General features: G+C 34.7%; 1 protein-coding gene across 1 annotated transcript in view; it reads right to left on the reverse strand.

Annotated features, from left to right (window-relative positions):
- Positions 13,265-14,732, reverse strand: part of LOC107630788 (GMP synthase [glutamine-hydrolyzing]) — a gene marked incomplete in the record, with an annotated part of 2,670 nt that continues 1,202 nt past the window's right edge. Inside the window, 4 exon segments of the mRNA XM_016334026.2 lie at positions 13,265-13,659; positions 14,025-14,200; positions 14,295-14,426; positions 14,513-14,732. Coding sequence (XP_016189512.1) covers positions 13,536-13,659; positions 14,025-14,200; positions 14,295-14,426; positions 14,513-14,732 — 652 coding nt within the window.

The following is a 14,732-nucleotide window of genomic DNA, read 5'->3' on the forward strand; positions in this document are numbered from 1 at the left end:
CATCACCCCCTCCCCCTCCTTCCTTTCCTTCCCTTCTCTTCCTCTTCTCTTCCTTCTCTTCCTCTTCTCACCCCAGCCCCGTTGCCGTGCCACCACAGCGCCACCACCGCAGCACTGGAGCCGCCTTTTCGCCACCACCAGCAGCACCATCAACATCCCTTTCCCTCTTCATTTCAATTTCTTTCATTGCGCACCCCAGGTTCTACTGCACTCCGATTCCTTTTCCGTTCAAGTTAGTTAGTTTGCATATTTTAATTCTATTTAATTTAGGTTAGTTAGAGATGCATGTCTGTAGTGGATTATATGTGGTTAGGTAGCTAGGTTGTGAGGAAGCCATGAGATTCATGAGCTTTGACTGGGAGGCAGTGAAGCGAACCATATCCATTGATCCAGCTGTCCCATGGGTTCTGGGTAAGTCAACAGTGAACCCAAAAGGCATAAAAATTATTTATCTGAATGATGAGGCTCAGCTGTGGCAACAAATTCTGAGCAACTATGTAATGCCAAGTACTCACGAGACTGAGGTGCCAGCTGCCATGATTACTATTATCTGGTGCGTGATGGAAGGCAAGGACCTGTACCTTCCCCGATTTATCCGTCACTCCATGGCTAAAGTGCATGTCCGAAGCACTCTGCCTTTCCCATATCTGATTACCCAGTTGGGCCGCCAAGCTGAGGTACCGTGGGAGCCTGAGGATGAGAAGCCACCAGCCGCCGACTGCAAGAAGATCATCCCACACGGCAGGAAGTTCGAGGCTTTGGGCTACATACCTCCTTCTCCGACTGCCTCTACTGATGCAGCCACATCCTCTATTGCCCCTTCAGCACCTGCTGCACCACCCACACCTACAATACCCTCACCTACTTCCCAGCCCATCCACCACCTTGTGCACCGACTCTTTGAGCGCCTGGACCAGATGGAGCGCCGCAACCAATGGCGATATGAGCGGTCTGAGCGTCACAGCAAGCGATGCTATAAGCATTTAAAGCTGATGATCAAGTTGGGACACACTGACATCCCCTCCGAGCCTGACACACCATCAAAGCCATCTGAGGAGGAGGCAGATGAACAGGAGGACGATGCACGGGCAGAGGATGAGCAGGCAGGATCCCAGCAGGCAGAGCACCAGCAGGCAGTGCCCCAGCATGAGGAGCCTCAACAGATATAGTCGGCAGATCCACAGGCCCCTATACAGACAAAGCCTCCGCTTCAACAGGCAGATCCCCAGGCACCCACACACCCTACAGAGCCAGCAGAGCACCTTTCCGGAGATGACGCTTCTTCACACCCAGCTTGATTGAGCATCGGGGACGATGCTATTATATAAATGTGGGGAGGTCGCCATCTCTGGCGAATGTTATTTTGGTGAACTACTTTCAGACTCTTTTTCATCCTATTTTATTTCTTTTTCTGTATTTTTATTTTTATTTTATCTTATTTTATCTTATTTTCCTTTCAGTACTTGCACATTTTCTTTTACTGTACTTTTGTTTATTTCTACTTTATTACATTTTGCACTTTGGGCTGTATATATCTTAGATATTTAGCTTAATTTGCACTCTTAACTTATTAGTTGTGATATAGAAAATATGGATTATTTAGTTTAGTTTACCCTTTTAGCATATGATAATTTGGTTTAATTGAAAATAGAAAGTAAACTATAAATTTTCAGATTTTCATAATCACAATAATCCACTTAGCATAGATATATAGTAATAAATGTTGGTAAATTGACGATATTTTTCAAGGAATGTATTTATTTCTTTACAAAAGCCATTCAAGGATTCACATTGATTGAGTTAGAACTCTTTATTCTTACGTGCATGATATACATAAATGATATATGATTTTTGAGCCAAAGAACACACAACTTGTGAGATTTGGGCTTAATTGCATGGTTACATTATTTAACCATAGTTTTCATTCCTGTGTGTTTCCTTCTCTATAATTGCAGACTTTACTTTGTTCCACTCTATATGTCCAATATAGAATGTATTTACATACTTGCATATGATTGAGGCCATTACTTGTTTTTGCTCACTTATCCCAAATAAACCTACCCTTTTATGTCACCCTTGTTAGCCACCTTGAGCCTTTTAATCCCCTTCTGTTCTATAACCACATCACTAGCCTTAAGCAGAAAAACAAATGAAATACCCTAAATTGAATCTTTGGTTAGCTTAAGATAGAGATTGTGTATCAATTAAGTGTGGGGAACTGTGGGAACAATGGTTGATAGGAAAGGATTAAATTGACAAAATAATTGGAATTTGGGTGCATGCTCATGTGAGAGTTAAAAAATTAAAATACCATGTGCATTGACATTTTATGTTTATGTTAAAAAAAAAGAGAGAAAATTTTTTTTATTTCCTATAATTAAATAAATAAGCTTAGGGAACAAAATTACCCCAGTATTAAGTATAGTAAAAGAATCAATGCATATGTGATAACATCAAAATAAAATTTGGTGCATGAGTATGTGATACAAAAGTGAAAATTGGGAAGTTAAGCATAATTTTAGAGTTATATAGAATATGTATATGTTAGGTGAGATCTTAGACTAATCAAGGATTCAATTTATAGCTTACTTAGCCATATATATATATACCCTCACCTTTGTCTTAACCCCATTACAACTTTGAAAAGACCTCACAATGTTTGCATGTGTACATTAAATATTTGTTGATTGGTTAGATGAAGAACAAAGTTGTAGAAAGCATGACTAGAGAAGAATAGAGTGATTAACCACAAACACTGAGTGATTAGAGTGCATACACAAATCCAGTGAGTTCATTTCCATATATCCATGTTTAATTATTGATTGTCTTGCAAGTTTGTGAAATCTTTTAATTAACTCGACTCAATTGTGAATGTGTTTTAACATGATTTAGCCCTTGGTTGTGCATATATAATTCCTTGAAAAAAAATATGACTCAATTTAACCACATGTAGGCTTTATATATATATGTGGATAGTAAATAGAATTGCATGATTAATTTAGGTAGCTACATTTAGAATAGATTGTATTGCATAAGATTCCACCATTCTACCTTCACTCTTTTTCAGTTTCTCTTGAATTTAGCATGTGGACATGATAGATTGCATTGCATAGATTCCACCATTCTGCCTTCACTCTTTTTTAGTTTCTTTTAAGTTGAGCATGAGGACATGCTAATGTTTAAGTGTGGGGAGGTTGATAAACCACTATTTTATTATTTATCTTGTGCTAATTTGAGTGGGTTTTATCAATTCTTCACTCACTTATTCATATAATTTGCATGGTTTTATAATTCCTTAATTATTCTGTGATATATGTGAAAACATGTTTCCTATGCCTTAAAAATGTTAATTTTAATTATCCTTTATTACCATTCGATGTTGTGATCTGTGTGTTAAGTATTTTCAGGCTTTATAGGGTAGGAATGGCTTAGAGGACAGAAAGGAAACATGCAAAAGTGGAAGGAACGCACAAAAATGAAGTTTTGAAGAAACTGATAGTGACGCGCGTGCATGGATGACGCGGACGCGTGCCTGGCGTAAAGCACGAGCGACGCGTACGCGTGACTGATGCGTACGCGTAATAAGGAAAATCTCCAAATGACGCGCACGCGTGACCTACGCGTACGCGTGACAGACGCCACATGCAAAAAGTTGCAGAAGTCGCCCCCAGCGATTTCTGGGCTCCTTTTCGGCCCAAATCCAAGCCCAGAAACACAGAATAGAGGCTGGAGAACGAGGGAATCAAAGAATCGATTCAACATTCATTCATTATTGACAATTTTAGGTTTTATATATAGTTTCTAGAGAGAGAGGCTCTCTCCTCTCTCTTAGGTTTTAGGAATTAGGATTTCTCTTAGTTTTAGGATTATTTCTTCTCAATTCCAGGTTCAATGTTCCTTTAATTTATGTTCTCTTCTACTTTTATTCATTCTATTACTTTAGTTGTTTATTTTTCCAATTTGGTTTATGAATCCTTATGTTGAAATTGATTTTCTATTTAATACAAATTGAGGTATTTCAGATTTATGATTGTCTCTTTTATTTAAGATTATTGATGCTTTTAATTTAATTTAGATTTCTTCTCCCTTTGCTTTGATTGAGTAATTGGTGATACTTGAGTTATCAAACTCAGCTGTTGATTGAAAATTAGAATTTGCTGATTGATTTGGATCCCTCTAAAGCTAGTCTTTCCATAGGAGTTGACTAGGACTTGAAGAATCAAATTGATTAGTCCACTTGACTTTCCTTTATTTAGTAAGGGTTAACTAAGTGGGAGCAATAAATAATTCTCATCACACCTGATAAGTATAACTAGGATGGGATTTCCAGTTCTTATACCTTGCAATAGTTTTTATAATTATTAATTTATTTTCTTGCCAATTTATTTTTCTGTTCCCTATTTCAAAAACCCAAAAATATACCTTTTTCCATAACCAATAATAAATCATACTACCCTGCAATTCCTTGAGAGACGACCCGAGGTTTGAATACTTCGGTTATAAATTTTATTGGGTTTTGTTACTTGTGACAACCAAAGTTTTTGTACGAAGAGATTCTCTGTTAGTTTAGAAACTATACCTACAATGTGATTATTTTTATAAAATTCTTTACCAACAGAAATCCGTTCGTCATTGGCTTTTCCATTTTTGCTCCAAACAAAGCATATTCCAATGCCTCTCAAAAGTGAATTTTTTACTATAATTTATGGAATAAAGTTTATAGGCCAACTACTTCATATCATCAGCATTCGAACCACTCCTTATGTTTCGACTAGTTTGATCGTAGCAACCATCAAATTGTGTAACTACTTTGTTGATCTTATACCATCGTTTCTTACATGCAACTGTCCTCCTTTTCATGTCGGCGTTGAATTGTATACAATAGCTACGAATTTGACTCCAAAATGTTTTGCCCTTTGATCGGTACCAACTATAGGATCAATTGAAATATTTAACCATGCACTGATCAACATCTTATCCTCTTTCCAATGCCAGTGTTGAATACTATCTTGCCCACAATTTTCAATGTCATCATCATTGAGGTCGATAGCATCTAATCTACGAAGGTTGGAAAAAATTTGAATATTGCAAATTTGGACTAGATTGTATCGGAGTCTGAAGGGATGAGTTAGAAGAGCCACCAACACCGGATGAGTCATGTCTCGATGCACTAAATTGAGTTGGAAATGACAAGAATGTTGGAGTAATATTTCCGATAGAGGGGTTAAATATGGATGAAAATGAAAAATATGGTGTTTGCGAATTTTGATTATGTGGTCGAAATATAGGAAATTGATTATTATAAGGAGCTTGAAAATTGAAATTAGGAACATTTTGCGAATTTGAATTTTGAAATGTATTTGGTAGTGTGAAGTTTTGATTTAAAATTTGAGAGTTTGAAATTTGAGATTGTTGGGTATTTGGAGTTCGAGAAAAGTAATTGAAAAAAGAGTTGAGTTGGTTTAAAATAATATCAGTAGAACTTTGATTTCGTAAACTTGAAAGAAGATGAAGAAGAGTAGAAGAAAGTGTGATAATAGAAGTGTATGTAAGTAGTATATATAGAATAATAAAATATTCATTTATTAATAATAACGGTGACATAGTAACGACTAGTTTTCAACGGCTAATTTTGTAACGACTAGTTTTGCAACGACTAATTTTGTAATATGGTTAGTGTTTTTTAATTTTATAAATAAAAATAAACAACCTCTTTTATTAAGAGGTGGTGTTTTTCGTGACAGTATGGAAGAGGGATAGAAAAATCCAAAGATCAGGTGATAATGATTTGATAAATCACCAAGTAACTTGAGACATAGACGTAGTTTGATAAGAAAACCAAAAGCACATTCCACTAGATCATTATAATATAGAATCTTATGCAGCAGAATACTTAACTAAGATTGACGAAGGGTCATCTAGCATTTTCCGTTCAAAAAGCAACAATGAGATTACTAGAGGCATTTACTTTGTGGACATAAAACGTGTTCATTAAACCTGGTTTGTTTCTGAGAATAGAATAGGATAAGATACTGAGAATAAGATATAAAAGTATTTTTAATGGGTGATTTTTATTCAACTTTTTTCTGACACTTTGAGGAACTTACTGTTGAAAAAGCAGAGAAACAAGTTCCCTCATGGAGTTTAAGGTAGATGAGTTCCTCCTCAGAGGGACTCAGGAGAACCAATAATAACTTATCACATGGCAAGTTACTTTTTAAATAAATAATTAAATAAAATTATAATTAAATAAATAATTAAATAATATTCAATTTAATTATAATTATTTAAATAATAATTAATTAAATAATTAATTAATAATTATAATAATATAATTATTTATTTTAAAGATAACTTATCACATGAGAAGTTACCATTGGACACCACAAGTCCCTCTGAGGAGGAACTCTTTCTCCTCGAACTATGTGGAGGGATTCAAATTCTCTCTTCTCCAACGGTTGGAGGTCCATCATATCAGAAAAAGTGAGTTGAGAACTCATTTGCTCTTAGTGCCTTACATGCCGATCTTAGGAAAATTGAATAAGATCTAGAGCTTGCATATGTTATGGAAATTATAAAATTAACTGTTGAACATATTCGCAAGTAGTTATTGCTGTTCTAAATAGCTAGAAAATATTGAGCTCCATTCTAATGCTTCAACTTTGATCGAGAATATCAATAACGGAGAGAAAAAGAAAAGTGAAACATATATTTTGTAAATATTTTTAGAGAATATATTAAATGTGGCAGTTGTCTAAAACAAAAAATCTTATATCTAAATGTAAGCTTTCATTTTTAGAACGCCCCTTTTAAAAAAGTAGCTAAAAGTATAGAATTCTTATAAATAATAACAAAAATTAAATTTTTTAGATAATCTAAATTTTGGCCCTTATTAAATTTGTTGATAATTAATTGATAATCATTTTTTTTTATTTTACACTTTTAGTTTTTATCTTTAAGGTGCTATCTTTGTCCAACCCACCATTTTTATGAGAATAGATTTTTCATTTTTTTTCAATTGATATTATCAAATGTAATTTTATATCATTCAACATTTTTTCATATATTTATTTTTAGTCTCACTTAAAGAATTTATAATGAGAGATTATACTTTAAAACGACAATAGAGAGAGAAAAATTGAAAAAAAAAATCTATTTGTCCATTTTTGCTACCAATACGAAACACCAACCCCATTAGAGGATGAAGTAGTTGTACTCTGTTGGTCAATTATACAATTTTTTTTAAACATAACAAGGAGGTGGAGCAAATAAAAGAGCAACAAGAAAATTTAAAAGTAAATTATATTGTCAACTCCTACCTCATTTCCGCTATTACCATCAACGACTATTGGAATTGCCATCATTGTACTCCTTATAATTTTTAAACGATGTAGCAACAACATCGACAACACTTGATATTCTATCTTAAAAGACCTTTAGATTTTGTTCTAGTCAAACACTCTAAATGGTAGAGAAAAAAAATCATGAACCACTTTTTACGATCTTCCTTTCTCATTGTCGCATATATCCAATTTTTAAAATATTGCTTTAAAGTGCTTGGGACAGTGAAAAAGCAGCCTGCATCATGAATCCGAACACACTACATGCGCTATGTAACTCACAAGCACCAAACATGTGATATCCACTTTCAACATTCTTCTTATATAGCCACATTATCATTTTGACCTATAATTCCTAATTTATATCATGTATCATTCGTATTAACTTTACCAACTAATACAAACCAAACAAACAGTTCAACTCGTGATAGAACCAATTTCGTCTAGATATAACTAGTGATGTCATCCAAAACTATTTTTACCTTCAAAGTAGAAACATTTTTTTTATCAAATTTTCATACAATTGTGTCCTTTATATCTCTTGCCATCTTAGCTAAAGATAAAGTACCATAAAACTGATTTAATTATTCTATTTTCTATTGAAAGAACTCTTGACTCTATGGAAAGTTTCATACCTCACTCTATTCCATTCGAAAACCCGCATTTTCTTTTGACAGATCTTTTTTTATTTGAAATCGAAAAAACTTTGGAACAGAGACTTTTAAACTATCACTTTGTAGTCAATTATCATCCCAGAATCTAATACTACTCTCATCTCCTAACTCTATAGACAAACCATTATTTTATACACAAACACAATCCACCTCTAAGAACAAGTTAGAACAGAATGGTTAAACACAGTACTTTTAATTAAGAACATAGTGCACACTTCACTTTAAATAAAAATACTGTAAATTCACAAGAGATGATACACTTCACTAGTAACCTTGTTCTTATAGTCATATCAATCAATCAAGAATGGATTTATTAACATTTGAATTTTTACAAGGCATTTGTTGATTACGATCTTGAAAATCAGTTAGCAACTGTGAATATACACGATGTTCTCTTCTTCTATGACCTTAGCCTTTTCTTTCTCTCCCACGGATCTCTTCCTTTTCCTTATTGTTTTGGGCTACTCTCATCCTTCTCCGTCAAAGACATCCTGGTCATTGCTGCTTTGTTGCCATTGTTTCATGCCTATTGTAATGGCCTAGTTCTCAGAAACACGGGACTTTTTCCTGAAGAAACGAAATTTTTTCGGAAGTTCAGTGAAGGAGGCACCTCCACTACATCATCATTGAGTAAGCAAGCACCTCCACTGCATAGGTGTTGCATCATCACAAAGCACACACTTCTACTGAGCTAAGCAGGCACGGCGACTAAGTCGCAAAAAACTCAGTTTTCAAGCCACTTTGGCTAGGAATTTTAAAATTATGATTTCCATAGTTAGACTCAGTTCGAGGAGACGAACCCGAATTTTGAGAGAAAAATAATATTATAACCGGGCCTAAAATCTACTGGCGCGAACTAATGCCGGCATTCTCCGGTGAACTTAGTTATGCTAATGCTTCATCATAGATCTTTTATCTATGAGATAATCATCTTACTAGTATCATTTATACTAGTAGCTCATATACTTACCTCTAGGAGTGTACTTACTTGTGTTCTAATACATCTAGTTTTAGTAATTATCCTCTGGAAGATATTTTAACTTAGTAACTAAGTGACTAAGCACCTAATAGCCACGACCCACCCTCCAAGTGACACCACCAGCTTCATTTCTCTTCTTCCTTGGCCGAGTTTCTTGAGAGAAAGTCATGAAACTTCCATTGACATCCAAACTTCAAGGTTCGTTTCTTGAGCTCTAAAACTCCCACAAAAATTATAAACTGATTAAAGTATTTTTCTCTTCTTTCTCTACATATCCATACCAGATTTCACAAGGTAAGGTAAAGTATGATGGCTGTTCTTCCTCCTTGAATGGTTCGACCATGGCTAACCATGGTTAAACTTGTTGTTTTTTATGTTTTTGCTTAGGATCTCTTGTTTGGGAACCTTGTTGATCAAGAAACCTTCATTTTTAGATTGAGAAAGGTGAGAAAGTCTCTCCCTAATCCATGATGAAGGTTCGGCCTTCACATGTTCTTTGGTTTAAAATTTGTTTTGATTGAAAACTAGGTGAAAAGTGAGCTAAGAATCACTTAGAAAAATCGATTATTGGAGGCTGAATCAAGAGGTAAGATTCGGCTAAATTATTAAGGATTAATTGTGTTGCTGTTATGTGATTGTTAAATTGATGTTTGATGTTTGAAATTGGATGATTATATTCCCATAATCTTATTATTCTCTTCATAAAACACCTAAGGAGAGGTAAGAACAGGCTGAGAAAACAAAGAAGAAAAGATTATAGAATACCTAAGGAGAGGCAAGAACAGGCTGAGAAAACGAAAAAGAAAAGAAGATAGCGAACGAAAATAAAACATCAATGATGAACAATAAAAGTTATAAGCTGATCTTCTGCTGCCAGGGGTAGGCAGATATATGGTGGTGTGCCCACCAAAAACGCTTTCCAAGTATACAGGCCTTTATGGCTACGCCTGCCGACCGAGACAAATTGTCGCTCGCAGAGGATATCACCAGTTAAAGCACAACTATAATGTTGTCCCTATAAGACAAAGAGGATACTTACAGTGGATATATATTAAGCATGCATCAGCTAGCAAGGGCCATTTTGTTAGACAAAGAGGATGCTTATAGTGGGTATGCCGACTGGAAAGCCATACCTGGACCAGTTGCTGGGTAACGTCAAGAGCAGGTTTGTAGCCGATAAGTAAGCTCATGACCTACACTAGGGCTAGACATGCATCATACTTATATGCAAATCTTTCTCTATTATGAATTCTGTATGAACATATGGTTTCTCTATTTTTATTCTATCTTTTGTATTCTCTATTATGCTCTATCGCTTGGTTATAACGAGGAAACAATGAACGTAATTAACCACCCCGACCTTACTAAAGACTTTCCAGTTCTTACCCATACATCTATGAGGATCTGGTATTCGGAAGTTATTATGTTATTGCTGCGGACTCTCGTATACATCTTTATGTTTTGCGAGACCACCCTTTTCAGCACCCACTTGATAGCCCAGATTTCGACCTAGATACCCTTTTCCTGCTCAGCCAGTGAATCAGGTAGCACCTGAGCCTGATCCAGTAGACACGTATGTAGCTGAGTTTGACCCAGCTGATGTACATATACCGAAGATATCTCCTGAGTGTGATTTACCTATGGAGCTGCTTATTCCACCTTCTCCAGCTATACAATTAGAGGACCAGTTTGGGCCTCTTGGAGAACTACTCGCATCGATATATGCCAATGATCCTATTTGTATAGACGGGAGCAGTGGTAGCAGCTCATCTGGTGGGACTGAGAATATCCTAGTAGTGCCATAAAAGGAGAAGGAGGATCCTGAAGAGGAGTAGCCATCATCAGGGAGTGACCAGCTTGTAGGTGGGCCCCACGTGAACCTGCCTAACGGCAACATATGATTGCGGAGGTAGTGTGCGGCAACATTCATTGTATGACACTTTGGCTCAGCATTGACATTAGATAGTCTCTCACTTTTGTTAGAACAACAGAGAGATTAGGAGTGTTTAGAGTTGCTAGACTAGCCTGGATACTAGTTTAGAGGCTTTTTCTGTGGGTCAGATCTTAGGGTGTCGTATGTCTATACATATACATATTTACTAGTAATGGGCTAGTGACTATGAAAGAGTATGAACTGACTAAATTGTGTATGACATTGTATATGATGTATATTATAAGTTTGATTATCTATTGCTTTAGTAGTATTTATATTTCTGTCAATATTTGTTATGAATGACTTGCTATATATTACGTAAACATTTTTTTGAGTCATTACACCGATGCTTCTACTCCTTTTTTCTCCTTCGCCACATCATGTTTTTGTTTCCGCTTTTGCTTCCTCCTCTGTCACTCTTCCCTCTCCTCTGGATCCATTTATATTTTTGGATTTTTTTTAATTACATGTTTTTAAGGTTTTGTTTTTTACGTATGTTAGGTTTTTTTATTTTAGATATTTTCTGAATAAATCTAATAAGTTTTTATCTGTTTTTGAAAGTTCTTTTCAATGAGATTTTAGATGGTTTTCTGTTGTGTAATTTGACTAATTTCAAATATTCATTTAGATGTTATTAACTTAATATGAATTTAAAAAATTAAAAATTAATTGATATTTTCTGACTTGGACATTGCAATTGGTTCACTTGACAAGTATTGTGGACCTGTGGCCCTTGAAATGATCTTAATTTTACCTGAAAAATTTTATTTTTTTATCCGTGCATTCACCGTTTGGTTTTTGTCTATTGACTATTGACAAACTTTTTAGAGCCCGTTTGGAAACACACAAAAGTTACTTTTTTTTGACTTTTGAATTATGAAAAGTTACGATAAGCGTGTTTGGCACTATTTTTAAGAAGAGCTTTTAACTTCGCGAAAAGTTAATTTATAGCTTTTGGAAGAAGTAAAAATAGATGACTTTCTCCTTTTTGATAAGTCATTTTATCACTTCCGTGAAAAAAAATTGATTTCAAAACAAAAAAATTTACTTTCATTCTTGATTCTATAGAAAAATGTTTCCTGTTTCTGCTGAAAATACTGGCCATCCACCACCATTTTCACGCAAGGTTCCATCTTCTAGAAGCACTGGCCTTCCACCATCATCCTCACGCAATGTTCCATCTACTGGAAGTGTTGGCCTTCCACCACCATTTTCCCGTAATGATTCATCTGCTGGAAGTATTGACCCTTCACTACCATCTTCTGTTCCATCTGAACCAGCATATATTTCTTTCAGGTATTTTTTTTTTATTATTTTATCATTCTATTTTTATTATTAAATTTGTATTGAATATTTTGTATGCTATGAAATCTCAATTTTAATTTTATTTTTTTATATGTGATTTTAATTTTATTTTATTTTTATATGTGATTTTATTTTTATACAACTTGCTATTATTTTTATAATTAGTTTTATAATTTTCTTTTTTTTTTATGTTCTTCCCCAACAAATTCATGAAAGTGGCAAGTCCGGAAGAAAATTTAAAGCTGATTGGAATGAATTATTGGTGCTTGTATGGCTTTACACTTATTCGACGGAATGACACAAGCGATGAACAATTTGAAGAATTATATGAAAATTTTGATCTTATGGGTGAAGGTGAAGGTGAAGTAGAAGAACCAGTTTCTAATGATATTACGTGGGAAGAACCGAATGCTGAAAGTACTAGAAAAATGGAACTAATTAGAGAACAAATAAAGAATCAATTGCCTGATCGATTGTAATTTTAGTGATTTGATTATGTAAAATTAACCTTCAATAATGGAAAGTATTTGTTATTATCGTTATTTTAATATCCATTCTCTTATGTTAAAAAAATTGTATTTTTTGAGTTATTTATCCAAACGCTACAACTTAAAAATAAGTACTTCTATAGTTAAAAATCCAAACACAAAATAACTTATTTATAAGCTACTATTAATAAAAGTCTTTATACTTTAAGCTCCTTTTTCAAAAGAACTTATTTAAGTTATTTACCCAAACTGGGCCTTAATAATTTTGAGTCTGACTTATATCGTTTTTTCTTTCCCCAAACTTCAATCGGCCATTTAAAAATATAAATGATGTGCTTTTGTTTCTTCTAGTGCAAGACAAAAATACAAAGACCGAGAAGCCCAGTTTTGAGTGGGAAAAGAATATGAATTCAAATGTTCAAGCATTCCATCTAACCAATTCAATTCTTTCTTTCATTTTTGGTCATTGACAACTAATTTATTGTATTACAGCATAGAGATATTTGGTCGACCATTTATACGCTTGTAGTCCTTTGGGGCCAAAATGAAAACAAATGCAGATTGATTGATATAATTGATTCATAAGACAAAAAATCACTAAGTTTGATTGGTTCTAATCATATCTAGCTACAGGGATCCCAAAAACCACAACAATCTCACTAAATAAAAATTCCATCCAAAGAAGGAAAGAAAATTGAATGAGTAAATAGCCAATAACTTGGCGAATATACAACTTTTTTAGTTGTGATTCCCTCTCCAATCAATTCCTTTACCTCGCTACTTTTATACAGTGTAATCCACCATACATATAACATGTTATTCCCATTCAATTGTTGATGGTGGCTTTGAGGTAATGTCTTGCACAACTCGGTTTACACCACGCACACCATTACAAATCTTTCTTGCTACATCATCGAGGAACTTGTGCTCAAAGTAGTACCTAAGTTTCATTTCATAAAGTAGTTACCACTAAATTAGAGATTATGTATTTCCGCATAGAGATGATAACACAGTTAAAAAAACACTTCCCTAAAGCATATCAAACTTTTTATGTATTTAAATGTTATTAAGTAAGGAGTCTCGGAAATGTGTAATAGTTAAACATTGAAGGGCAGAATAAGAATAAGGATAACATATCATATTCAATATATTCTGGCAGAAGCATGAAAGGAATAAAATAAATAAAAAAGCTATGCTGCAGCACAGCATAACTTTGATATATTCTGCAAATGGAGCAGAGTGTATTAATTTGAGATATATAAATAAATAAATGAGAAAGCACAATGTATTAACTTGAAATCTTACCAATCAGCGGTCATTCCGTCTTGACTTGTAACAGCTCGGAGCGCAACAACATGGGAATGTGTTCTTTGATCACCTTGAACTCCAACAGATCGTATTGGCAAGAAAACTGCAAAGGCTTGCCATATTTCATCGTAAAGCCCAGCATCCTTGATTGACTGAATGAAGATCTCATCAACCTGGAAATTTTATATTTGTACTTAAAATTAAGTATCATAAACAGATTTGCATCAAGACCTTAAAAAAATTAAAGTAAAAACTAACTATACATACCTGTCGGAGAATTTCTAAGGCATCCCCTTCTGTAACATCACCTAAAACTCTCACTGCAAGACCAGGGCCAGGGAATGGGTGGCGTTTTAGAAAGCCCTCAGGAACATTTAAGATCTTCCCTAATTGACGAACCTTTAAATATGGGAATCAAAATATCAATACATAAGACGTGCATCCAAGCTCATGGAAAGAAGAAACAAATGGTTCAAAATTCACACCTCATCCTTGAATAGTAGTTTAAGAGGTTCAATAAGCTTCAACTTCATGTCCTTTGGGAGACCACCGACATTGTGATGGCTCTTGATGGTATGGGAATGGGTTCTCCCACTTCCAGGGGGCGGACAGGATTCGATCACATCAGGGTACAAGGTTCCTTGAACCAAGTAAGAAGGTTTCTTTCCCAGTTTCTGCTCTAGCTCATGAGCAAAAGCATCAAAG

This window comes from Arachis ipaensis, chromosome B03, assembly GCF_000816755.2.
Source record: "Arachis ipaensis cultivar K30076 chromosome B03, Araip1.1, whole genome shotgun sequence".
Classification (NCBI taxonomy): domain Eukaryota; kingdom Viridiplantae; phylum Streptophyta; class Magnoliopsida; order Fabales; family Fabaceae; genus Arachis; species Arachis ipaensis.